General features: G+C 37.2%; 1 protein-coding gene across 3 annotated transcripts in view; it reads right to left on the minus strand.

The window, feature by feature from the left end:
• Positions 1–23,030, minus strand: part of LOC131033741 (uroporphyrinogen decarboxylase, chloroplastic) — a 140,280-nt gene extending 117,250 nt beyond the window's left edge. The window contains exons 1-2 of one of the 3 annotated variants that reach the window (XM_057965020.2): positions 22,734–23,030; positions 15,175–15,296 (exon numbers count right to left, since the gene is read on the minus strand). In XM_057965020.2, the coding sequence (XP_057821003.2) occupies positions 15,175–15,296; positions 22,734–22,851 (240 nt within the window). In that variant the 5' untranslated portion in view covers positions 22,852–23,030. The remainder of the gene's footprint in view (positions 1–15,174; positions 15,297–22,733) is intronic. The other 2 variants (XM_057965019.2, XM_057965021.2) reach the window with 2 other exon arrangements.
• Between the last annotated feature and the right edge of the window lie 1,074 nt (positions 23,031–24,104).

A 24,104-nucleotide genomic window follows, 5' to 3' on the forward strand; every position in this document is an offset into this window, starting at 1 on the left:
AGAAGATTTTTCCCTGTGCTGCCGATTCCATCCTTGATAAGTACTTCAAGCAATGCATCTCATCATGTTCCTCTGTCTCGTGGACTCGACACTGCCCTTGTCTTGCAAACTCGGACAATCTTCGTGGATAAAGTTGTGTATCTAACCTCCACCAAAGTTCAGGAAAATCAACTTGTTGCTCCTCGTGAAACTGTTGCCACTCCATTGAGAAATCTTTCTTTTTTGATTTTTTGATTTTTTGATTTTTTGGATTTTCTATTTTTCACTTTTTTTTGGATTTTCTATTTTTCACTTTTTTTGGATTTTCTGGAATAAGAGAGATCTTGAATATCTCAGATTTCAACTTGAACGTTCAACTGGTTCCAGCTTGATTCCTTCTTGCGTAAGTCCAACTAACGATCCAGCAGTCACCTTCCTTCGAGTGTTTGAGAAAAAGCTTTCCACTGATCTTCCTTGGATTCAAGAGTTCGTGTTCACTGTCAAGCGCTTCTCAGGATCTGACGTTCAAATGCTCAGCCCTCCTTCTAGCGCCAATTCTGTTGTGCGCGGGAGGAGGGACAAAAGCTCTTGAGATAACCTCCGTAAATTTGAAGTGATAGAATCTGGAGTTCACGTACAAGCCCTCCTTCTAGCGCCAATTCTGTTGTGCGCGGGAGGAGGGACAAAAGCTCTTGAGATAACCTCCGTAAATTTGAAGTGATAGAATCTGGAGTTCACGTACAAGCCCTCCTTCTAGCGCCAATTCTGTTGACGTGTATTTTGTACACCATCATACACAGAATAAAATACCTAAAGGCATCTTATCCTCTCTTGAGAAAATAGTCTCTAACTGCTGAAGATTCGCGTAAAGGATCAGTTAGGTAGACTCCAAGGTTCTTTTAGTGGGGTCTCCACGTGTGGACAAGCTCCAGTGGTATGATGTGATTTGCTGGAATCACAAGGGGACTTACATTGAACTTCCGATCTGCTTTGCTGGACACAGGCTCTTACTAACTTAGATTAAAAAAAATAGAAAAAGGATAAGGGCGAAGAGAGGATCTAATCCTAATACTAAGAATGTAGGAGCAATGACTTGACCTTTTGATGAAACTCTAACTAGGTCTTGTTTTGACATCAATGGAACATCTACACAAGACTAGTGCAATCTTCTAAGGGGAGCTTTATGATGTTCAAGTTATCACCGCAGGCATAGATACCATCCAAGTTGATGCATATCAATGAAGAGGCAACAAATTGAAATTGAGCTTAGGCTGAATGATTCCAGTTGACTACGCAAGGCAAGTCTGCAATCAACAAACTGCTAGTAGTATGGATGTACGAATTCCACCATCAATCAATCACATTTCCTCCATTCATCTAATTATCTACCATCTAAGATTGAAGACTCAACAAGAAACCATGCAAATTGCAAGAAAAACGACATATTTCACCATTACTTCAATGAAAATGGAGTTTGTTTACAATCAATGGCAACAATTTCTTGCCTTGTCCTCCTATTCTACTCTCTAACTACTTTCAACTATTTACAAATCTCTCTAATTCTATCTAAAAATCTCTTTCACTCTAATTCTCCTTTTACAAATGAAATGTTTGGGCTTATATAGTGCCCACAATACAATTTGATGGCTTAGATCAATTCAAGATCAATGGCCAAGATTTTACAATGAAAACCCTAATTAGGGTTTGTTACAACCATTACATAACATTTAATGCTTGACCAATGATAAAATTGTATTGCTTGGACACATGTCCCTTCTAGAAAAATCGACCAATGGATAGCCGGGGTAGGTACATCGGAGTTTGTGCCACCTTCCATGAGTTAAGTACATTGAATCTGGACATGCTGAGATGGACTTCTCTGATTGGAGAAATGATGACTAGGACGCCACCTCATCTGACACTTGAAGCTTGCTAGATATTTAATTTGATGTCGTTGAGAGGCTATCTTTGATTAACTCTTGTTCTAACTCCTTTTGTCCTTGATGTGCAGGATGATGTACCTCGCCTTGGAACGCTGGATTGGAAGAGGTCGCCCATGTCTTGGCTTGATCGTCCTGGCGAAGACCGTCCTTGATCCGGCTTGATTTTCCTTGAAGAGACCTCCATTTGACGCCTACACAACATTTCAAAATTAGTAACATGATTTTGCAATACATAACATAAATTAGAGAGCAATTTTTAGGAAACTTAATGATAAGTCCTTTATTAATCATTTCCTAAAAACAACCGAGCTAAGGCAAAACAAAATTCCAAAATTCAAAATTAAGGAAATGACGATCAAAATTCGAAATTAAAACAATAAATCCAATATCGCCATACCTCAGGAGAGAGCTTAACTCTAGAATGCAAAATGAGGAATTTGCCTAGGCAAAAATCAAAATTTAAAGCCTTTGACTTGATCTTGAAGGATAATGAACGTCCTCCTTATTAATTCGCCACCCTTGGAATCTTTGATGTGTTCTCCAATGGATTTGACAAGTTCGCACAAATGGAAACTCTAAATTCGCGCCACCTTGGAAGTTACTAGTGCCTTCTAGCTTGAAATGAAATTCGTTCCTCCTTTGCCTTCTCCAAGTCGCATATGAGAGATGATAAATGATGATGTGAAAATGAAATAAACTACCCCTCCCTTTATAGCGCTCACACCTCTCACCACCATTTAGGCCGACTTTGTAAAAATAAAGCAATTTAAATGATTTTTAAATGAATAACAAGGGCCGACCTCCATAAAACAAATAAATACCAAGCGCTCCATTTAATTTTTTAATGAATTAATAATCAATTATTAAATGCCTTCATTTTTAATTAATAAATTCGATTTTCTTACAAGGCAAAAATAATCAATTAATACCAAGCGCTAAATTTAAATGCCATTAATTAAATATCGATTTTCCTAGCATTTAAATAAATTCAAAAATGCGTTTGAGCGCCAAAATTTTAAAAAACATGGAAAATATGTACCTCATCGCCCTGGTCCCTGACTAAGGGACAGGAGCGATCCATCACTTGGTCTTGATTTTTTGCACTTTTGACGTTCAAAGCCTTTAACCTCACGTTGGAATTGGCATTTTCGCTAGGATTTTCAAACTTGAGTGACTTGTCTTGCAAATAAATGTCCCTTAGATGTGATATCGCCCTGGTCCCTTGAAGAGGGACAGGAGCGATCCTGAAGCTCTAGCCAAAACGTGTCATCTTTCATCCTTGGTTCCTCGTTCATTGCCTCTTAAAGGACGTCCTTGACCTTAGCTATCCTTGCATTGTCTTGATTTTGTCGGAACATGAGTGTTTTAGTAAAAATCGCCTTGGTCCTTGTCCAAAGGACAGGAGCGATATGAGTCCTTTAACTTAATTGATAACACTTTTACGTTCAAAACTCTTGCATATCATCTTCAAAAGACACCTTGTACCTTTTACCCCTTTGCAAAACCTTGACTTAACGTGATTTTTGAAGGAATTAGCAACTATAATCAATATCGCTCTGGTCCCTTCCTGAGGGACAGGAGCGAACTTCAAGTCTTTGGGTTCATGCTTGCGTTCTCCAACTTGCAATCACCATCATCGTGCAAAATAAAGTTCCTTGATCCTTCGTGATCACTTGATGCTTGATAAACTTTCAAATTTTAAGCCTTCATAAGAATTTCGCTCTGGTCCCTTGGAGAGGGACAGGAGCGATTTTAGCTCTATGGGCCTTATTTCACTTTGTCACCTTCAAAACTTATATTCAACGGGTTCGTAATGTGCTCTTCTATTCATCCATGCCTTGAGATCGGTTCAAACTGTGCAAGAAAGTCATCCACAACAAAAATCGCTCTGGTCCCTTCCTGAGGGACAGGAGCGAACTTAAGCATTTTGGTCCTTTGTTGACGTTTGATAATCTTCAATTTGTCTTCAACGGGTTCGATTGACCTCCTTTCTTGCCTTCGAACATAAAATTTGCTTGATCTTTGCCTAGATCGTACCTTATGAAGAATTTCGCTCTGGTCCTTCAGTGAGGGACAGGAGCGAATTTGACCCTCTAGGCAAAACTTCATCATCTCATTGTTTTTGATCAAGTCTGGATGCTCTATCATGCTCATTTCGTCCTTCACCATGCCTTTGATGTCTCGATTCGTCCAAACAAGGTCAGGAATGGCTCAACTAAGCATTTTCGCTCTGGTCCCTTGGTGAGGGACACGAGCGAAATTTGACTTGTCGCACTCTCGATCAGGACAATTTTAATGGAATATAACATTTAAGTATAAGTGACATTTCCTTCTATGTTTCTTCTTTCTTATACTTTAAGTTATATTCCATATATACTTTCAGGATGTTTGAGAGTGGTTTCAGACCTCCAGGAGTTATATTGCAAAATCTAGTTTTTGGAGGTTTTTTCAGTTTCCAGACTTAGTCAAATTCAGGATCAGGGCATTCCAGACTTAGCCAAATTTCAGGATCAGGACCTCACTCAAGCCGGACTTGCTACCCTGTTGATCTCCCCGACAGCACTTCAAGTTATATTCATTTGATAAAATGTACCTCTTTGGACCTTCTCACATCGTCAAGACGTTAAAATCTTGCAAGGACAAAGCAAAATTGGATTTGTAGCTCCGGTCCTTCACTGAGGGACAGGAGCGATTTAGGCAATTAGCACTGTTATGGACGTCCCAAAAATCTTCAATTTATATTCAACGCATTTATCTCATGTTTTTCCTTGTTTTTGAACGTAAACTTGCCTTGACCTTTGTCTGGATTTTGCATAATGAAGGAAATCGCTCTGGTCCCTGGGAGAGGGACGAGAGCTACAAGGTACCTCGCCCTGGTCCCTTGGAGAGGGACAGGAGCGATATGGTCAATATAGGTCATTCTCCTTCGTTTTTGCATATCAAATTATATTCATTTGGCAAAGTATCTTCCTTCGGACGTCCTCAAATCATTAAACTTTCAAAATCTTGCAAGGACAAGGCGAAATTGAATTTGTAGCTCCGGTCCTTCACTGAGGGACAGGAGCGATCTTCCCCCTGGAGGCATTTCTGTGCTCATGAAAATCTTCAATTTATATTCAATGGAAAGATCTCGCCGTTCTCCATCACTTCAAACGTAAAATTTGTCTGGACTCTGCAAGAATGATGAGATATTTGAAAACGAGCTCCCGTCCTTCACTGAGGGACAGGAGCGATTTTGCTCCTACAGGCCAAAATATCATGATTTTACACATTTTATCACTTCACAAGGCGAAAACAAATCATTTGAAATGCCTAGGATCAAAAATCAAAAAAGTCAAAATTTGGTCAAAATTACTCAATTGGACAAAATTCATGTTTCATCATCAACACTTAGACGAATTTAGACTCTGCGTCAACATTCCAATTGAAAATTAGACCATTCTGGCGAATTCATTTCATTCAAAATTTGCATTCTAGAAAAGGAAACTCAAAAGCTCTCAAAAGCGACTGGATTCTGGTCCGAAAAGACGGTAATTAAAACCCTAAGGCTTGACCCTAAATCCAGACAACTAACAAACTAACAAAACCCTAAAAAAAAGCAAAGCGAAAACGAACAAAACGAGCAAAAAACATGGGTCCCCATTTGCAATGGGGCGATGTGTGAAAACGTCACAACAATTGGTCACATAGAGCTTGTTGGATATTTTGTCATTCATGTCAAAGGATGACATTTAAGGTTGTACATTTTTTGGAGGATTACTCAAAGTAATTGAAAATTAGATTGAGCTGTCTGGTTGTCTGCTTGAGCTACTTGGGTGTGTGCTTGAGCTACTTGGTTGCATGCTTGAGCTGCTTGGTTGTCTACTTGAGCTGGTTGGGTGTCTACTTGAGCTGGTTGGGTGTTTGCTTAAGCTGCCTACCTGTATACTTCACCTGTTGATGTGTGCCAAGTCAAGTTGCCATGTCAGATCATATGCTATGTCAGCACTTGAATATTTAAGGGTCAATTTCTATGATTAATTTGCATTGTTCATACGCACTCATAAATACTAGGCGATTTCCTTGGCAACAACTTTATTATTCTATTTTGAGTCGACTTCAGGTGGCAGCTCTGCCTTTCTGTAATGTCTTGCATTTAAGAAAGGATATACTTGTGTGGAATTATACTTCTTTAGGCCGATAGATTTGGACATCTCTATCTTAAAATCGATTCAAATATTTCCATCCACTGGAGTGCTTGGTAAATTAATATATAGCCCCAGATCTAAAAGCACTGAAGTTTTATTATCTAGTGTCTGAATCGAATCCTTTGCCTGCAGTTCCATTTGTGAGGCATTTCAGCTATTTCGTAACGTGTTCTGCCTTTATTGAGCTGTGGATGCTATTCTGGGCAGTCGGCGTTTGCATAATATTAAGCTACAGATTTTTTCAAAAAGTTTTTAATGCTAAGACAAATAAAGAGTAATTGGCCAAGTTGACTCTCTTACTTGGTCAACCGTTTTGTCTGTTTTTGATAACGCATGATGGGGTCGAGGCTGGTAAGGTGTGCTGGTTTTATTTATTCTGAGCATGAATCGATGCATGGTGGAGCTTTTATGATTTTGTGCATGATTGGTGGCATTCTTTCTTTGAGTCAAGTGTTCTAGAAATGGTTTAGCATTAATTCTTTGCTAGCACGGGAGTGGAATTATAACAGTGTTGTGTGTTTCATCAAGGACAGGGTCGTTGCTGCTAACAGAAGCAGCGTTAAATATAATAGATATTGGCTTTTGTTTTATAAAGGGGTCTGAAATATCCTTTTTGAGATAGATGTGTGGAGTGAAGTAATATTTCCTGAGGTAAGGGATTTTTGGATAGCAACGATTTGGAGTATCATATGTAAGGGAGTGGTATATGCACGATAGGGGTTGATGATAATAATATATGGGAGGCGTTAATGTGCATCTGCTGTTAAATAAAACTGTTTTTAATTGGCTGTGACTTTTTAAAAAGGATTAAAGTGAAGTGCTGAGTCTGTTCTGAAAGGTGTTATGTTAGTTTTACTGATTATCGAGTTTTACATTTTTGGGTTTGTGCTCAAACTGAGGTTGGTGCCTCATCCGATCTGAGTTGGTGCTTCGAGGAGAGTTGGTGCTCTCTGAGAGTTGGTGCTCACTTATGTAATCTGGGTTGGTGCCCATCTTGTTAATGAAAGATATTGTGTGCCATGGTTTTTTACCCAAAAGGGTTTTCCACGAGAGATTTGATGTTTACGTCTTGATAGTAGCTCTCTTTATGTTTTATGTGGTTTCATGCATTTAAAAGTTTAAAAATCTGAAATATTGATTCATCCCCCCCCTCTCAGTATTTCTTGTGTGCTCTTCAAAGCTTGGTATTGATGACAAACTCTCTCAAAGGCAAGAAAGCATACCACCTGGATATACAGAATGTCTTGAACAAGCATACCTAAGTCTTCAACAACACTCCTCTAAGAAGACCACCCTAGTGGAGGCTTTGAGCATGTCATTTTGTTTGAAGAGGGTGCTAAGCCTGTCATAACTACTCCTCATCACCATCCTAGAAGGCATAATAAGGAGATTAAAAAGGCAAAAAAGGCACTTGGGGCATATCGAGTCCAATTTAAGTCCTTTTGCCTCTTTTGTAGTCCTTGTGAAGAAAAAGATGGCACATTGAGGATGTGCATTGACTACAAAGCATTAAACAAGAAAACTATCAAAAATCAATACCCAATTCCCAAGATTCATGAATTGATAGATGCGCTTCATGGAGCAGTCCATTTCTCAAAGAATATACCTTAGATCTGCCTACCATCAAATCCACACAGGAGGATATCCACAAGATAGCCTTTCAATGCCACTATGGGCACTACTTTTAGTCAAGTTGTTTGGTTTGACAAACACCCTAACAACTTTCTAGTCATGCATGAACTAGGTGTTCATCAAACAACTAAGGAAGTCTGTCCTTGTTTTCCTTGACGACATTCTTATATAAAGCAAAACTTGGGAGGAGCACTTAAGGCACTTGAATGAGATGTTAGGAATTTTGGAGGAACAAACTCTTTTTGCAAAAGAGTCTATATGAAAGTTTGTGACAACAAAAATTTTATATTTGGGACATGTCATTAGCATGAAGGGAGTGTAGGTGGACATGGAGAAGATCAAAGCCATACTAGATTGGCCTCCTCTAAAGACTCTAACATAGATGCAAGGGCCCATGATTCTTTGGCCTTTGTAGTTACTATCGGGGGTTCATCAAGAGATTCTATCAACTGGATGCCCCCTTAACCAGCATAGCAAAGAAGAGAGCTTTCGTGTGCAGTGAAGCAGTGCAATGAGAATTTGACAAAATGAAAGAGGTAACAAGTCATGTCTCATGCTAGCTATTCCTGATTTTTCCCTTCTCTTTATCTTCAAGTGTGGTGCATTCGAAGAGAAAATTGAGGCAATGCTTATCCACAAGAAGCACCAATTGCATTCAAGAGTTGTAAACATAAGGAAGTGGGAAAACAATTCTCTATTTATGACAAGGAGATGCTAGCCATTATGCATGCAATTGACCAAGCTCAGAAAATAATTGGTTGGTAACCAATTGATAGTCAAACCAGGTCACAACAACTCGAAGTAGTTTCTTCATTAATAGGATCTGAACAAGCGGCAACTAAAGTGGGTAAGCAAACTTCAAGCGATCAATATTTTATCACAAGTTTTCTCTAGCTCCCTAGTTTTTCCTTAATAGGTTGTAGGTTCATCTACATCTAAAAAGAACTGGAATACATACTCCATCACAACCACTCCATTGCAACCAACTACACTCAAGAAAGGCAAAGGACTTAGTGTATGTGCATTCCAACTTGTGCCTCCTTTTGCACAAAGAAAGTGGTTACAAGGAAGTGAGATATCAAGCCAAAGCATACCGACTTGGATGCTTCCGCTCCCTGACCTGCTACACTTGATGTTGAGATTAGCCAACTGGCAAGCATGAGAGTGCCAATGGTACTACTCATGGTCCCTCTAATATACCAATGCCTAAATCATCTAATATGGATAGTGACAATAATATTTTGAAGACCAATATGATGTTGATGCCTGATCAGTGATGGCTGAATGTTTGCACTTGATATTATTTTTTTCAATTTGAATATATATCATGACATTCACATTTGACTAACTGACATTGAAGTACTAAATAATAAATATATTTTAAGGTTTATCGGGGTTTTGTTTATTATATGATGCCATGTGATATTCTAAACCTAATTACTGCTGCAAATATCTATATGTTTCTGATTTTGCATGTTTTTTTATGGGCAAACCCAAACCAAAAAATTGTTTTTACCAAACTCATGAATCTAAACCTGACCTAGTACCAGAATCAGTAACTGCTTATAACACATCTTAATTCCAGCAATTTAGAGTGTTATCTGCTGGGTTTACCCTTGGGACCCGGATCAATGGATGTTCTTGCAAAATCAAAGAGATAAAAGTCATCTTGATGCACACCAAGTATTATAATCCATGTATATCAAGAAATCTCTAAGTAACAAATAAGGAGTAAGACTTTCTGGTGAAAAAGAGTGAGCCATTCTAGGGTCCAACAATTGAATTTTAAAGGAAGTCAACATAAAAGATAAAACTGAGAAACAAAATCTTGGAAAAACAAAAATCATTCCTTTGGAAAGTGCTCCTTGAGAGTGTTCTAGTGATAGCATGTTCACAACTAAGTAAATTATGAGAAAAATATAATACACAAACAGAATACGTATTTTAATTCGAACTTGTTCTATTTCTCAAGACGTTCTTAATTACAGCCGACTAGCATTATGAACTTTACTATAGATATACAAAAATTTGCCATGTTCATCATCATTGATTGAAAAATCCCTAGTACAAACCTGCATCCATCTAAGAATGAGTTGTTATCTGGAAATCGATGCCTGTGGAGAACACATAGCTGGCACAAACTACAGCCTTGATATATGAAATCAGAAACTTTGTCATCATCAATATACAACACAATTTAAAATCTGGTTTGGAGAGACAAGTTGCAGATATTTTAGTGAGGATCTTGACCAGCAAAGGGAATTAGAAAAGGTTCAGCTCTAATTCTAAGAGGATATTGACTAGGAAAGAGTGTTCAAGCAGATGCAGGAATTTTGATTTTCTAATGGCATAAGGATCTTGACCTCCAAAGTGAATCAAGGCAAGAAGGGACCCTCTGAAAGACATATTCATCAAGATTCAAAATAAATTTTAAATATCATAACAAGTTGATTGTACTACTACTAACCTTAATCTTTAACAGATGCAAGAAATCTCAATATGACCGGCATCTTGTAAGTTCCAAAATAAATTTTACAATTGTTGAAATTATGAAGTATCCTAAGATGCTTGCATAGATAGATTATATATCCTACACCAGGTGCTGACTTCAAGGCCAGTAGACATTTCTCACATCAAAGAAGCTACTTTGGCAGTTCTTGGGAACCATTAAGGCATATACAATGTTGAAGAGGCTACTTTTGGGCCATTCAAACCATAGAAGCAAAAAAGTCCAAAAATTCCCATTTATACCCGATCTTTTGCAAACTAGTCTCACGGGTGATTTTTTCCCCCAAAACATCTTGGCATTTCAAAAAATCGTTGACTACAATTTTCAACTATTTTTTTGCATAAAAATCACATTCAAATCGCATTTGAAACCTTAATCACCCACCAACTCATGAAACCCTTGAAACCTCCGAAATGGCGAAATATTATACGAATAATACAGCCAGGCGACAGTTTTAGTTAGGGCACGACTACAAACAAGAGCTTGCTGGTACATGCATACAAGACACAACTAATTGCAAACTTGCAGGGAATCGAGAGGCAGCGCATTTGAGCTGGAGGTAATCAAATTTTTGCTATAACACTACTGCAAATACATTCTATAACTTCAAGCCATATAAATAGTGTTTACACAAAATTCAACCAACGCATAGAAATAGATGAATAATCTGTTAAATAAAATTTTCAATGTGCACAGCACATGGATCTTTCAATTAAATTAACAAGATTAAAAAAGTTAAATCTATTTTACTTTAGTAGGGCTTCCGTCCAAAGAGATAGTATTTTACTATTATATTTCAGCTCACTGTTCATACTTCATATTTATAATGTTTTTTTCTGTTATCTTTCTAAAATGCAAACATGTTTATTGAAGTTGTTTGGAGGTCTCACTAAGTTTTTGCAGGTTTCAAAGTTTATTATGATAGTACAATCTCTATGAATGGGCATTCTTTTGATATTATTAATAATTTGGAATGCAGTGCTGTTAGTAGCATTTTACCATCCATCCACATCATACAACACTAGAGGTTTTACCATCCATCCACATCATACAACACTAGAGGTTTACACTTTACTCACATATCATTCAGAAATATTTTATTATTAACTTCCCAATAACTTTATCAACTTCATACAAAACTTACCAAAGAATCATTTACTAGCAAAGTTTACATGCTATACTGCATTCTGCTATTTTAGACAAACTTTTCATTTGGACAACACATAGGCTAAACTCTCTATTTTATTTGCTCTCTATGTCTCTACGCTATGGAAATGCCTTTAAGTTTCAAAAACAAGTAATGTTTCTCTCTTTTTCTACATTTTTGTATGTTTTCTTTTAAATCCACATTTCCCCAATGTTTTCAAAAAATCTTATACTTTTAGTTTGCCAATGTTTTCCCCAAAAGATTATTGCTGCTATGATTTAATTTCAAACATTATTCATTTTTAAGGCAAGGATTGATATGGCGAGGCAGATGGAGTCCCAAGTGTAATGTCCCCACTTTGAAATAGAATTTAATAATAAATATTATAATAAAATTAAAATATAAAAGAATATAGTTAAAACTTAATTAAGTTAATGAATGGTCAAAAGACATGAAATGAAAAGTTGTGACTCCCTCAAACATGAGATAGAAAAGGGAGGAGAACCTCATTTAAGGGGTGATAATTTGGGGAATCAGAAGTGCAGATCTGATATAAATAAGAAGCACAGATCTGATTGTGAAAGGTTGCATCCCTTTCAAAGGGCAGAAATAATGAAGAGTTGCACTCTTTCAAAGGGTGCTAATGATGACAAGTTGTGTCTCTTGCCAAAGGGCATACATGATGAAGAGGTATGACCCCTCCCTCACATTGAGAGATATAAAGGAAAGGAATAAGATCAGAAGAATAATAACAGGAAAACTACATGCATCAAGAGGGGGGATCGATCATTACTGTTGCGGCAACAGTTGGTATGATGTATCTCACTTATTGTCAAATAACTAATGAAAATTATATGATATGGAATGTTATGAATAAAGAACAAAATATATATAATTTGAGACACCATATTAATAAATGTATATCAGGTTAAAACTTAATTCCTTGTGCATTTGTAATGCTTGGAAAGCTAATAAAATAAACGGTCTAATCCTTGCTTTTCTGCTAATGCCTACGCTGGGATAGGGGGTTTCTGTAAGGAAAGGCACAGTAATTCGGTCACTAGATGGGTAAGGACATATATTTTTGAAGCCTTCTGAGATGGGCATAAACATATGTTCCTAAGAAACCTTGAGGGAGCCTGCTCGTAGACTGTTTCCAAGCGCCCTAGCACAGTTAATTCCACCATCTTCCGTAGGGTTAGGGAAGAAGTGAGGCAAACCCTAAATTTAATTAGTTATTTATTGCATTATATATATATATATACACACTTCTAATCACAATAACCTAATTTAAGATATAATGATGTTAAATGATGTATGTAACTATTGGGAAACAGGTAGTGTTCTAATAGGGGACATTACAATTGGTATTAGAGCTTTGATCCTGCCATTCTACAAGATAGACATGAATCAATGAATCATTCTAGTCAATGATAAGGAATCAATGTATTTGCATGAATGCTCCGTGTTCGCATATATCCATGTATATGCTCCGTGTTTGGTTCATGCCTGATATGTTTCCAACATGTTTATTCCATGTGTGTTTCTAAAGTCATTTCATATTGGAAGTCATTTTGAACACACTATGATCATTGATTGAGGACAAGCAATCATGGGTGGGGCGGACTATAATGTCCCCACTTTGAAATAGAATTTAATAATAAATATTAATAATAAAATTAAAATACTAAAAATTAAATTAAAATATAAAAGAATATAATTAAATATAATTAAAATTTAAGTAAGTTAATGAATGGTCAAAAGACATGAAATGAAGAGTTGTGACTCCCTCTAACATGAGATATAAAAGGGAGAAGGGAACCTCATTTGAGGGGTGATAATTTGGGGAAACAGAAGTGGAGATCTGATTTAAATAAGAAGTGCAGATCTGATTATGAAAAGTTGTGTCCCTTTCAAAGGGCAGAAATAATGAAGAGTTGCACTCTTTCAAAGGGTGCTAATGGTGAAAGGGTGCGTCTCTTGCCAAAGGGCATACATGATAAAGAGGTGTGACCCCTCCCTCACATTAAGAGATATAAAGGAAAGGAATCAGATCAGAAGAATAATACCAAGAAAACTACACGCATCAAGAGGGGGGTCGATCATTAGATTCATTACTGCTGCGGTAACATTTGGTATGAAGTATCTCACTTATTGTCAAATAACTATTGCAAATTATACGATATGGAATGTTATAAATAAAGAACAAATATCTATAATCTGAGACACCATATTAATAAATGTATATCAGGTTAATACTTAATTCCTTGTGCATTTGTAATACTTGGAAAGCTAATAAAATAAAAGGTCTAATCCTTGCTTTTCTGCTACTGCCTATGCTGGGATAGGGGGTTTGTGTAGGGAAAGGCGGAGTAATTGAGTAACTAGATGAGTAAATCCCAAGATGGGTAAAGACATATTTCTGAAGCCTTGAGGGAGAGTCCCGAGATGGGCATAAAAATATGTTCCTAAGAAACCTTGAAGGTGCCCGCTCGTAGACTGTTTCCAAGCGCCCTAGCACAGTAATTCCACCATCCTCTGTAGGGTTAGGGAAGAAGTGAGGGTGAACCCTAAATTTAATTAGTTATTTACTGCATTATATATACTTCTAATCTCAATAACCTAATTTAAGACATAATGATGTTAAATGATGTATTTAACTATTGGGAAACAGGTAGCGTTCTAATGGGGGACATTACACCAAGTTGGTAAGCCCAAGTTTTAATAGGGATGTAAAAAATATCAAGAACTTAGGGTTGGTGCTAGTCCTTCTCCATACTAATCTTCATGGATTTAATGAAAGTTATATCCATCCATCCCTCCAATGGCTAATATATTAATATATATTTGTGTTGTTGGCCTTCAACGGACGATGCTATTCTGGCTCCAAAATGGCTTACGGCGCGACTAACACGCGATGTTAGTCCCATCTTTTTAACCGTAGATTTTTTATTGGATGGCTGAGATTGTGTAACACGTCGCTGTTAGTCTGACAGATTCACCCATTTTGGAGTCAGAATAGCATCGTCCGTCTTCAACATGTGTACGTACAAGAAAGGCAGTCCATAAGAAATCTGAGGCTTTGGCTTGGTCTCTTGGAACACACAATGGACACATCTTCCTAATGTATTTAGGGAAGCATGGTCCTTGCAGAAAGAACATGCCATGGATGGATGACAGTGAATGCAAACAAAGAACTTCACTTTGTATGTCAATCACTCTTCCATGTACTCGGTCTTTACAGAAAAATCCATTACTTCCTGAAATAGACTTTATGATGAAAGCTTAACTTAAATGAGTACTATCATAATATGGATAAAAATAAAAAGTCAAGGAAAAGTATGAAAGCAACATAATAGTGTATCATATGAATCTAATCAAAATACAGTACATGATTTGTCTTTACAGACAAAGCAAAACCGATAACTTAGTGTCAATGACATGACCTATTAATTTTTAAATAACCTTTAACTCTTATTGGTATTTTTCGCTCAATAGCATACTATTCTTTTTTCTTTTTTCCCAATCCTGAACATACATTGCATGAATGCTCTTGATTATAAATTTATGAAGGAAAAATGCATCTAGAACCAATATTTAGAGCAAATGCATGCACACCAAATAAAATATCTTGGATTACCATAAAACAAATAATACTCTATAAACAAGAATAAGAAGCCTTGTTTATTTATGTCTACATATTCCACTACAGGTGAGGAAATGAACAATTAAAACATATATTGAAACATGGGAATAAAACAGATGGACATAACCTGCCTTCATATATCTTCCAGCTTGTCTCATAAGCCAAACAGGAGGCCTCTGCACTGTTTCTCCCCGAACAGCACGAAGGAGGAGTGGTTCAACAGTGCTACTAGGGTTTGCTTCTGCAAGAGACTCTGCATGATGCCAGAAAGAGCATAACATGAGGAACAACAGAAAAGTAAATTAAGCTGACCCAAAAGACTTTGATAAATAATGCAAAGCACAAAAATTATTACAATGTTGCAAAAACCACAGTTAAGAACAACATTCAATTATCTTACATTTATCATTAATAAATCTTTCTAAACTGGTTGATGTGGTGGGAAAGGGACCCTTATCCCTTATCAAAAAGAAAAACTCTTTGTAAAGTGGAATATCCTTCGTAAAGAAAACTTTGAATAAACATAAGACAAGCCCATGTTTGCCCTCTCGGGTAAACGGTTAAATGCAGAAAGTAAATGCACAGAACATAATGGAAATACATTAAATAACCAGTCTCTGTATTAATTCAACAGTCCATGTACATCAAGTGCTTATAACATTACATTTTACACGACTATCATGATGATTCTCTAAGAAGGAAAGGTAGTGCAATATATAACAGCCGAAGGGGTGCGACACAACCGTCGTGACTCCAACTACCTACCCATTGGCTAACTAACTGACCGCCGTAACTCATTATTACCGATGACAACATAAACATAATATGACAACATAACATAATGATTATTCCCGGCAACAGCCCAACGGCATGCACACAATTAACCATTGGAAGCTTGACATAAAATAAGGAGAGATTCTAAAAGATAATCCTAACAGAAGCAGGTCTAAAAATAGCAGCTAAGAAAAGAAGTGTAACTAGAAGTGGATATTTGAGATCTATCTCAAAAGGAAAATCTTCGTGAAATTTTCAAGGTACATGATTTAGGGCAAGCATAAAACTTCAATTTTTCCATACCCTCAATTATTCCGTGGGGAGTTGACTTGTAGGCTGTGCAACTGGCCTTGAACAAAAGCTAAGCAGATCTGTTTCTTTGTTCCATAATTTTCAATTTGACAAAAAATTAGGAAAAATTTACGCAGCATGATTACTTGTCCTGTCACACTAAAGCAATGTAGTTGAGATGTGAATCAAAGGCATGTAATATAGAAATAACTTTATATCAAAGTTGAAGTTTATATTTGCCAATAACACAACAGAGTGTGTGTTTAAGCATAAGTAAAACAAAATGATACCTTCAACCAAAACCATTCAACATTCAATTTTTTTAGATGATAGAAAGTATGATTAGTGTAATCCTGACCTGAGCAGTAAACATAATCTATGTGAAATTTAGCACATAAATAAATATTAAGATTGATCTGTGTGCAAAGCACTTATACACTGTTCTCTACATTCTGATTGTTATCAGGTACTGATTACTTCTACCAGGGATTAAGGCATATACAAGAACAAGAGACAACTAATACAGCCAGGATAAGGATTAATTCTGGCTAATTTGAAACTGCCAAACAAAAGGATAGCATCAAACGACGAAGAAGAAGAAAGAGACCCTGGACATGAACTAACTGAAGCATTTGAGAATAACATATGCTGCATCTGAGAACTATCCATCTCAAGAGAGGAACCAAACTGAAGACCCTAGGAGGAAAGAAGTATAGGAACGAGTCTGAAGATATCTGGAGTGCAAGGGACACTGAAGGAGGACATGTAGAGGACTCGTGCATGGTTGTGAGTGCAAGGCAAAATATGGAACATCAAGGTCAAGGCGATCCACCCAAGTCCCCAGCGATTCCAAATGTGGAAAGACAGAAACTCCCAAAATTCACAGGGAATGAGTTTGAAGATCTTGTGAGGCACTAACGACGTGCAAAACCATTTGGATAGCAAGCGGCCGGGAAGACAAAGAGTATTGGTTGAGTGCATTTCCAATGACGCTACAAGGTAGAGCCATTGATTGGTTCATGAAACTTGACAAAGAATCTACAACCTCATGGGATGCGCTGAAGAAGGCATTTGAGGCAGAGTTCAAACTATTCAAAGACTACAATGAGATTGTAGCAGAGATCTACAACAGTAAACAAGGAAAAAATGAGAACGTATCAACTTACAGTTGTAGGCTCAAGGAGTTGCTGGTAAAGTTGGAGAACAAAACGGTCTATGGACTAAAGAAGCGGTGGTTCATTGAGGGATTGATCCCCTCGCAATGCAAGAAGATGAAAGTGGTGCCTCCATCTTCATATGTCGATGCTTATAATCGAACGATGGACATTGAGAGTGAAAATAAAACATCCTTCAGAAGGAAGAGGATAAACGATGATGAGAACACTGAAGGTAGCAAAGACGAAGAATCAAAAATAGTCTAAGCCCTATGGTGGGATATGATGAGAATGATAAAAGAATTGAAGGAAAAGAAAGAAACTAAAGAACTATGGTGTACAGAGTGAAAAATTGAGAGGCAAATGAAAGGCTGTTGTCTTAGAAAGATTTGTTAGGTTATGGGTCATTCAATAAAGGAGTGCCCATACGATTTGAAGACCATAAGTACACAAGTACTCTTCACACAAGGAGAATCCACTCCATTGAAACCACTGAATGCATCACCAAGCGATTATCGAAATCAATGTGGTAGATGAAATCAAATATAGTACAACTCCAAAGGGCAATCTATCATAGTGTCAACAATGTAGTGAATGGGGACACTTTGCAAGAGATTGCCAGAACAAGCAAGACAAAGTGTAATTATTGTGCAAATGGTGTTTACCAGGTGACCATGAAAACACCAACTTCCCAAAGCAAAAAGGTATTAATTTGTTGTATATGGAGGAACAATACGAGGCAATTTTGGCAATCATAAAGCACAGACAAAGAATGCAGTGTACCCAGAACCAGATACTAAGAAGGGACAACTTCGAGAAGCCAACGCAGATGAGAACAAGCTATGGCGAAGGAATGAAAAACCTCCAACGAAATTGCAAGTACATCATTGCAATCAAAGCCAAAGAAGAACATAGTACAGCAAGAATTACAAACAATCGTACCAATCAAGGTGGTAAACCTTCTTCAAACCATACTGCAACTAAGAGTGACAATTAACAACACGCTCGGTGACAAGCAAAGTTGACAAGAAGAAGACCCAAGACATGATAGTAGCACTCCCACCCAAGGGCAAATAAGTCGTTGACCCAATGCTACTGATGCTGAACATCATGAAGAAGGTAACTGTCGTTCAAATGGAAATCATGGGGAAGAACTCACAATGCCATCATCAATGGAGGCTTGGGAGTAAACATATTGCCAAAAGACACCTAGAAGTGCCTCGAGAAACCAACCCTTTGGCCACCAACATTTCACTTGGGAGGTGCCAACCAACTTGGAATCAAGTCGTTGGGGATGTTGATGGCACTGAAGATAATGATTGAGACCCAACAGTTCCTCCTAGATTTTGTGGTCATCACAATTGCAAAAGAAATATTACGATTCATTACTCGGGAGAGGATGGCTAGTAGCAACCAAAGCCAATCATAATTGGATAAAGAACACAATCTCCATTGAAAACAAGGGTCGGAAGTATTAATTGATTTAAAGAATCAAGTCGTCAATGAGGAAACAACTTCTTCAGATTCGTCGGATTCAAACTTTGGGGAAGAATGGACGAAGAGTCAAGGTCCAATGGAAGCAAACGATGAAGGCATTTTGGAGTTATAGTCATGCTCAGAGGACGAAACAAATTCTCTTTGTGGCCTATTTCACTAGCAAATGGAGGACTATGACATATTTTCATCCACTTGTAATTTTCTTGAAGCTACAACCTCAATGAAGAGAAATTGATGAAAGAATGCAAAATTACGGATGATACATCTGAGAATACAAAGAGCAAGATATCTAATGCAAAGTGTACAAATACTTGTCAAGGGCAATTAAATTCACAAAAAATTTAAAAAGGAAGAAAAAAGAAAATTAGAAAATGATTATGATGTTATGAGGAAAAAGGCAAGAAATAATATTAAAATATTAATTGTTGGGAGAAATTATAAATTATGGCCAACGCATTATAAATTTCAGCCAGTATATTATTATAAAGGATGGAGAAATTATGATGCTAAAGGCGGCAAGGAATAAAATGTCATGGACTTGGATTGAGGCGGCCACATAATAGGCTTATTCACACCATACGCCCTAGCACAACCAATGGAAATTCATTTTGGCCCCTCTTTTGTACAACATCCTTTTCTCTTAGTCATACGACAATCATACTCCATCAGCAGCTGTCTTCACTAATCAATTTACATCTTCTTGGGCATACAGTACAGTTTCTCCATCACAATGCATGGCAAGAAACTCCTAGCCGGCACTAATCATATGGTTGGTATCAGGCATTCAACATACGACCTTTCTCTTGCATTGTTTGACCTTTCTCTAGCATAATTGTATGGCTCCTTTCAAAAGGCAAAGTACAGCCCTGACGATATAAATTATGACCTATGTGCGGACTTGGTGTACGACCTTGACAATCTCCCTTGTCCATACAACCTCAGTCTAGCATACGACAATTTTGGGCTATCATCATACGACATTTCTAATATTACATCGTACAACGGCCAAAGTCTATTTTCAACATACAGCCCCTAGTATAGCATGTTGACTGGGTCGGGTTAAATTTGGCGTGTGTATCAGGCATTGAAAATTCGAACTTTTGGTGCAACAGCAAACGATTCCAACAATTGGTATTAAAGCCTTGGTTCACAGGTTTGAGTCTCCCTTTAGTGCGTGTTGAAGGCTCAGTCAGTGCTGAGGGGGAGATTGTTGACTTGGTGATCAACACCTCCTTAGGGACTCGTAACATGGCTTAGCTGCCTCCCATGGATCAGGTTAAATTTGGCGTTTGTATCGAGAGTTGATAGTTTAAAATTTTGGCGCAACGGCAAACGATTCCAACATAGCACCCATGTGCAAGATCATTAATCATATGGCCTCGTAGAAGTATCATATGTCCCTATTCTTTCAACAATGTACAACCAATTTGCCAAAGCATATGATACACTCCAAAACTTATTTTACAGGCGGTACAGAAACAGCAAGGAATTCTCACTATACAACCCTTGTCTACCACCATACGACCTCCTTTCTACTTGATCATACAACCTTCATCACAATACTCCATAAGCATACAGTGGTGTTAGTATGGCATAATTCTTCCATGGTACAACAGCAAATTTTTCTCACAGTATGCCCCATAAGAGTAAATCATACCATACGATGCTTCCTCTCTAATGTGCAACATCTAATGCGGTTGCTAATTCATCTTCTCGTCGTACGCCCTCCACTTCCACATGCCATATGGCTAGCACTATGGTTCATTACACCGTGGACATCAACCCATTTTTGCAGCTAACTTCCTTCCTTGTTCAACATCTATTGGCTACACACTCCAAAATCTCTATTTTCAGGCTTTGTCAGCATTGTTTTTTGCCTCTTAAAAATCACGAAAATGATGTGCACCATGACAATCTGTGTGATTCTAAAGGTCTTAATTTGGGCTCGCTCGACCCCACCCTGTATCACACAAGGAGCGTGCCAGGGGTGCTACCCCTTGACCCCGCTAGGGGTGCTGCCCCCAAACCTCCATCGCATTCATTTGATTTTCCAAGTACACAAGTCCAAGTTTGCAAGGTACCCTTCCAAGTTCACATCCAAGTCTTCGTCTACAATATTGTCATTAGTCTTCCCGAATATTGCATGTTGTTTACTTGTCATCTGGAAGACGAATCTTTCTTTTGGAAGGGATGATGTCGTTAGTGTACAATGTCAATTATTGTGGTTCGAAAAGATTGGTTATTCGATTATGTATTAATATGTTTGTCATTCTCGAGTAGTTATAAGCGTTGGTTGGTTGACGGTTGTGTTCCTCTTGGCAACCGTAGGGTCCTTTAAATATATTGTGTATCGTGAAGGAAAGTAGTATGATTTTAGTTGGATCAACTCCAATCCTTGGCTGATCCTCTCAAGTCTTCTTTTGTAATAATTTCATGTGCAAATAAAGATATATTTTACTCCTATATCTGGTATGCATAGTCATCTTTATTATTACTTCATGTATTTAATTTATCAGATATAGCAGTAAACAAAGGTGACTTCAATTTGGTTATCTAAAGGTTCCTTGAAAATTGATGGCTAGCTCCTAGAGAGTGGACAATAGGCAAAAGGAATGATAGAGTGCATCCTTTCACTCCATGATTCCTGTGAACCCAGCATTCTTTCACTCCATGACACCTGTGAACCCAGCATTTTTTAAACTATCTACTTACGATACTGTAATGCATGTTCCCATCTATGACCTGGATTACAATTATCGATTGTGCTAAAAAATAGGAGAAGAAACTAAGTGATATTGTAGGCTGCCAAAGGCAGAGTTGCAATGGATTTTGTAAGGCCGATTTACAAAATTAACATATCTATAATTAGATTCAACAAAGTCAATGATACAACATTAAATCCACAGGTATCAACTGTAAAATATATTTGCTCACCCTTTCAGTCTTTCAATCTTTTTGTTCCTAGGTTGTGATGTAATGGTAATGTAAAGTGTTGTGCCTGTAAGATTATAATCCAAGTTCAAACCCAACTAAATGCAATAAAACAGAAAATAACTCTATTGTACATCTGGCTAGGTTGCAGTGTATCAGTTGAATCGGGTATAATCAAGTGTAAGCCAGGTAAACACATGTAAAGCATGCCATCCGCATCAGAGAGAATCCCATAACCTCACCTCAGATTTATCAGGCAATAAAAATACTGCTCATATTAGTAAAGCAATTAAGCCAAGTTCATTGAAGTTAGATGTGAATTACCTCTAAAACACTCACTATAAGAACACCCTTCTCCCTCTCCTCCATCCCCCAAACTTCCCATATAAATGTCAATTTAATGAAGGAATTAGGCCAAAACACCCTGTAAATTGACTTCAAATCCATTATAGCAACAAGCTCAAAGCAGTTAATTTTCCAAACGCAATGTAAACCAATTAAGCTAAAAGCCTAAACCCCATCACAGATCAATGCAACAGCCCAAATGGAAAACAATTTATTAAGTGAATTCATTTATCCAAAACTTACGCCAGATCAATGTAAGAGAACGCCTCAACTACTCGTACCATACAAACACTTCTTCTGATGCAATAAAATTTCAACAAAACAAAATCAAAAATATTTGTTTTTAAACGAAAACCATAATATGCCGCTAATCCCGACTATATATCGAGTAATGCACACAGGAAACACTAACAGACTAACGGAGATTTGAAATATCAGATCTCCAAGTTCACTCCTAAGCATCCAATAATGTAGCAAATTTATGAAATCTATCCACTCAACATTGTCAATAATATAACAATTTTCCGAAATCTATCTACTCAATACTGCCGTTTTTGTCTTCTCCTTAATATGTATATAATTCAACCGAGTCAAGAGAATTATTCAACAATAATTCATGCAGCCACAGACTTTCAGTTTCGAGAAGTCACTAGTTCGAATACTCAATTAGGAAATTTGGGTATGAAAAAAAAGGATACCTATAAGTGTACAACGTACTCTGTTATGGAATTTAGGGTTTGAAGAAGAAACAGAAAGCTTCTGTGGAGGAGTCAAGTAAGAGCACAATGGCCATGGCTGATGAATTGAACAAGACATTGTAATTTCGTTCTACAACAGAACAGAAGCTGCTTCCGCTGTTTTTGAGAGATGGGCTTATCCAAACCTGTCCATTTAAACGCTAGTTTAGAGAAAAGGTTCGATCTATTGTTAACTAACAAAATATTATTGTCTAATCCGTCTCTGATCATGGGTTGACAGTTTTGGTCGTTGGAGAAGGGTTCTTAAATATGCGTGAATGGAAGAATTACAAATAATTACAAATGAATCTTTGTTGGCTCGTATTTTACTCCTCTGAAAAAGATGATAAAATAATGAATAATATGGGGAAGCATACCAATAGTCCATTCACAAATTCTTGTTTTGGTTGTCTTTGTAAGCTACTTAGTTGTTTATAGCTATTGTTCTTGCTTTTGGGTAGTAATGATGCACATTATGGCTGGATGCCACAAGGGTTAAAAAGTGGTCATTTCAAAGTGTTGTCTGATATCTACTTGAATATGCCCTAATAACCGTGCACTACAACCACCTCAAAAATTGCCAATACTTATGAACAAATGCCCTAATAATCATGCGCTATGGGTACCAACAAAGTTGCACAATTCCTCCAATTAAAGTCTACAAATTCTAACTACTAGGGGTTCAAGTGAGGGGCTATTGGTACATGTGAAATTTATTAATAGGCTTTTTAGTTGTCAATTTTTTTTGTTTCTTTGAAGTTGGTAATTGAGGGGTTGGGAGAGCAAGGAGTGAACGGTAATTGGAACATGAGCGGTAACTGGTGCTCTTCCCCTACTATTTCAGTTTTACACTAGATTTGTCAATCAAGTAATTTTTAAAGAAGATGATGGGTGATCTATTCGTGATGTCACCTTGACCCCACTGATTTATGGGGTAAATTAGATGATCGAGATTCTCCACCTCCTCCAACTGAAGTTGCTCTCGCCACTTAAGCCATTTTTTAATATTATTTTATGTTATTTAGACACTACCTGTCTAAGACTTCGTGGGTGTGATATTGTATCTACCCAACCCTTTTTTGTGAAGATGTGTACTTAAACTAATATTTAATAGAACCTGACACACCTATTCATAAAAAAAAATAAGCTTAGTAAATTTAAGAAGTGAGTGGTCTTAGGATTTATTTTTTTACCATAGTGGATGCTTTAAAATATAGTTGATTGTTTTGCAATCTTAAAAAAAATCTCCTACAAATTAATCTATGAATTTATTAGTGAGAATTTCAAACCTATAATTGAAAGATATGTGGCAAAAAAATGTGTATCCTTGTC

The sequence above is a fragment of the Cryptomeria japonica genome, chromosome 4 (genome assembly GCF_030272615.1).
Source record: "Cryptomeria japonica chromosome 4, Sugi_1.0, whole genome shotgun sequence".
Taxonomy (NCBI): domain Eukaryota; kingdom Viridiplantae; phylum Streptophyta; class Pinopsida; order Cupressales; family Cupressaceae; genus Cryptomeria; species Cryptomeria japonica.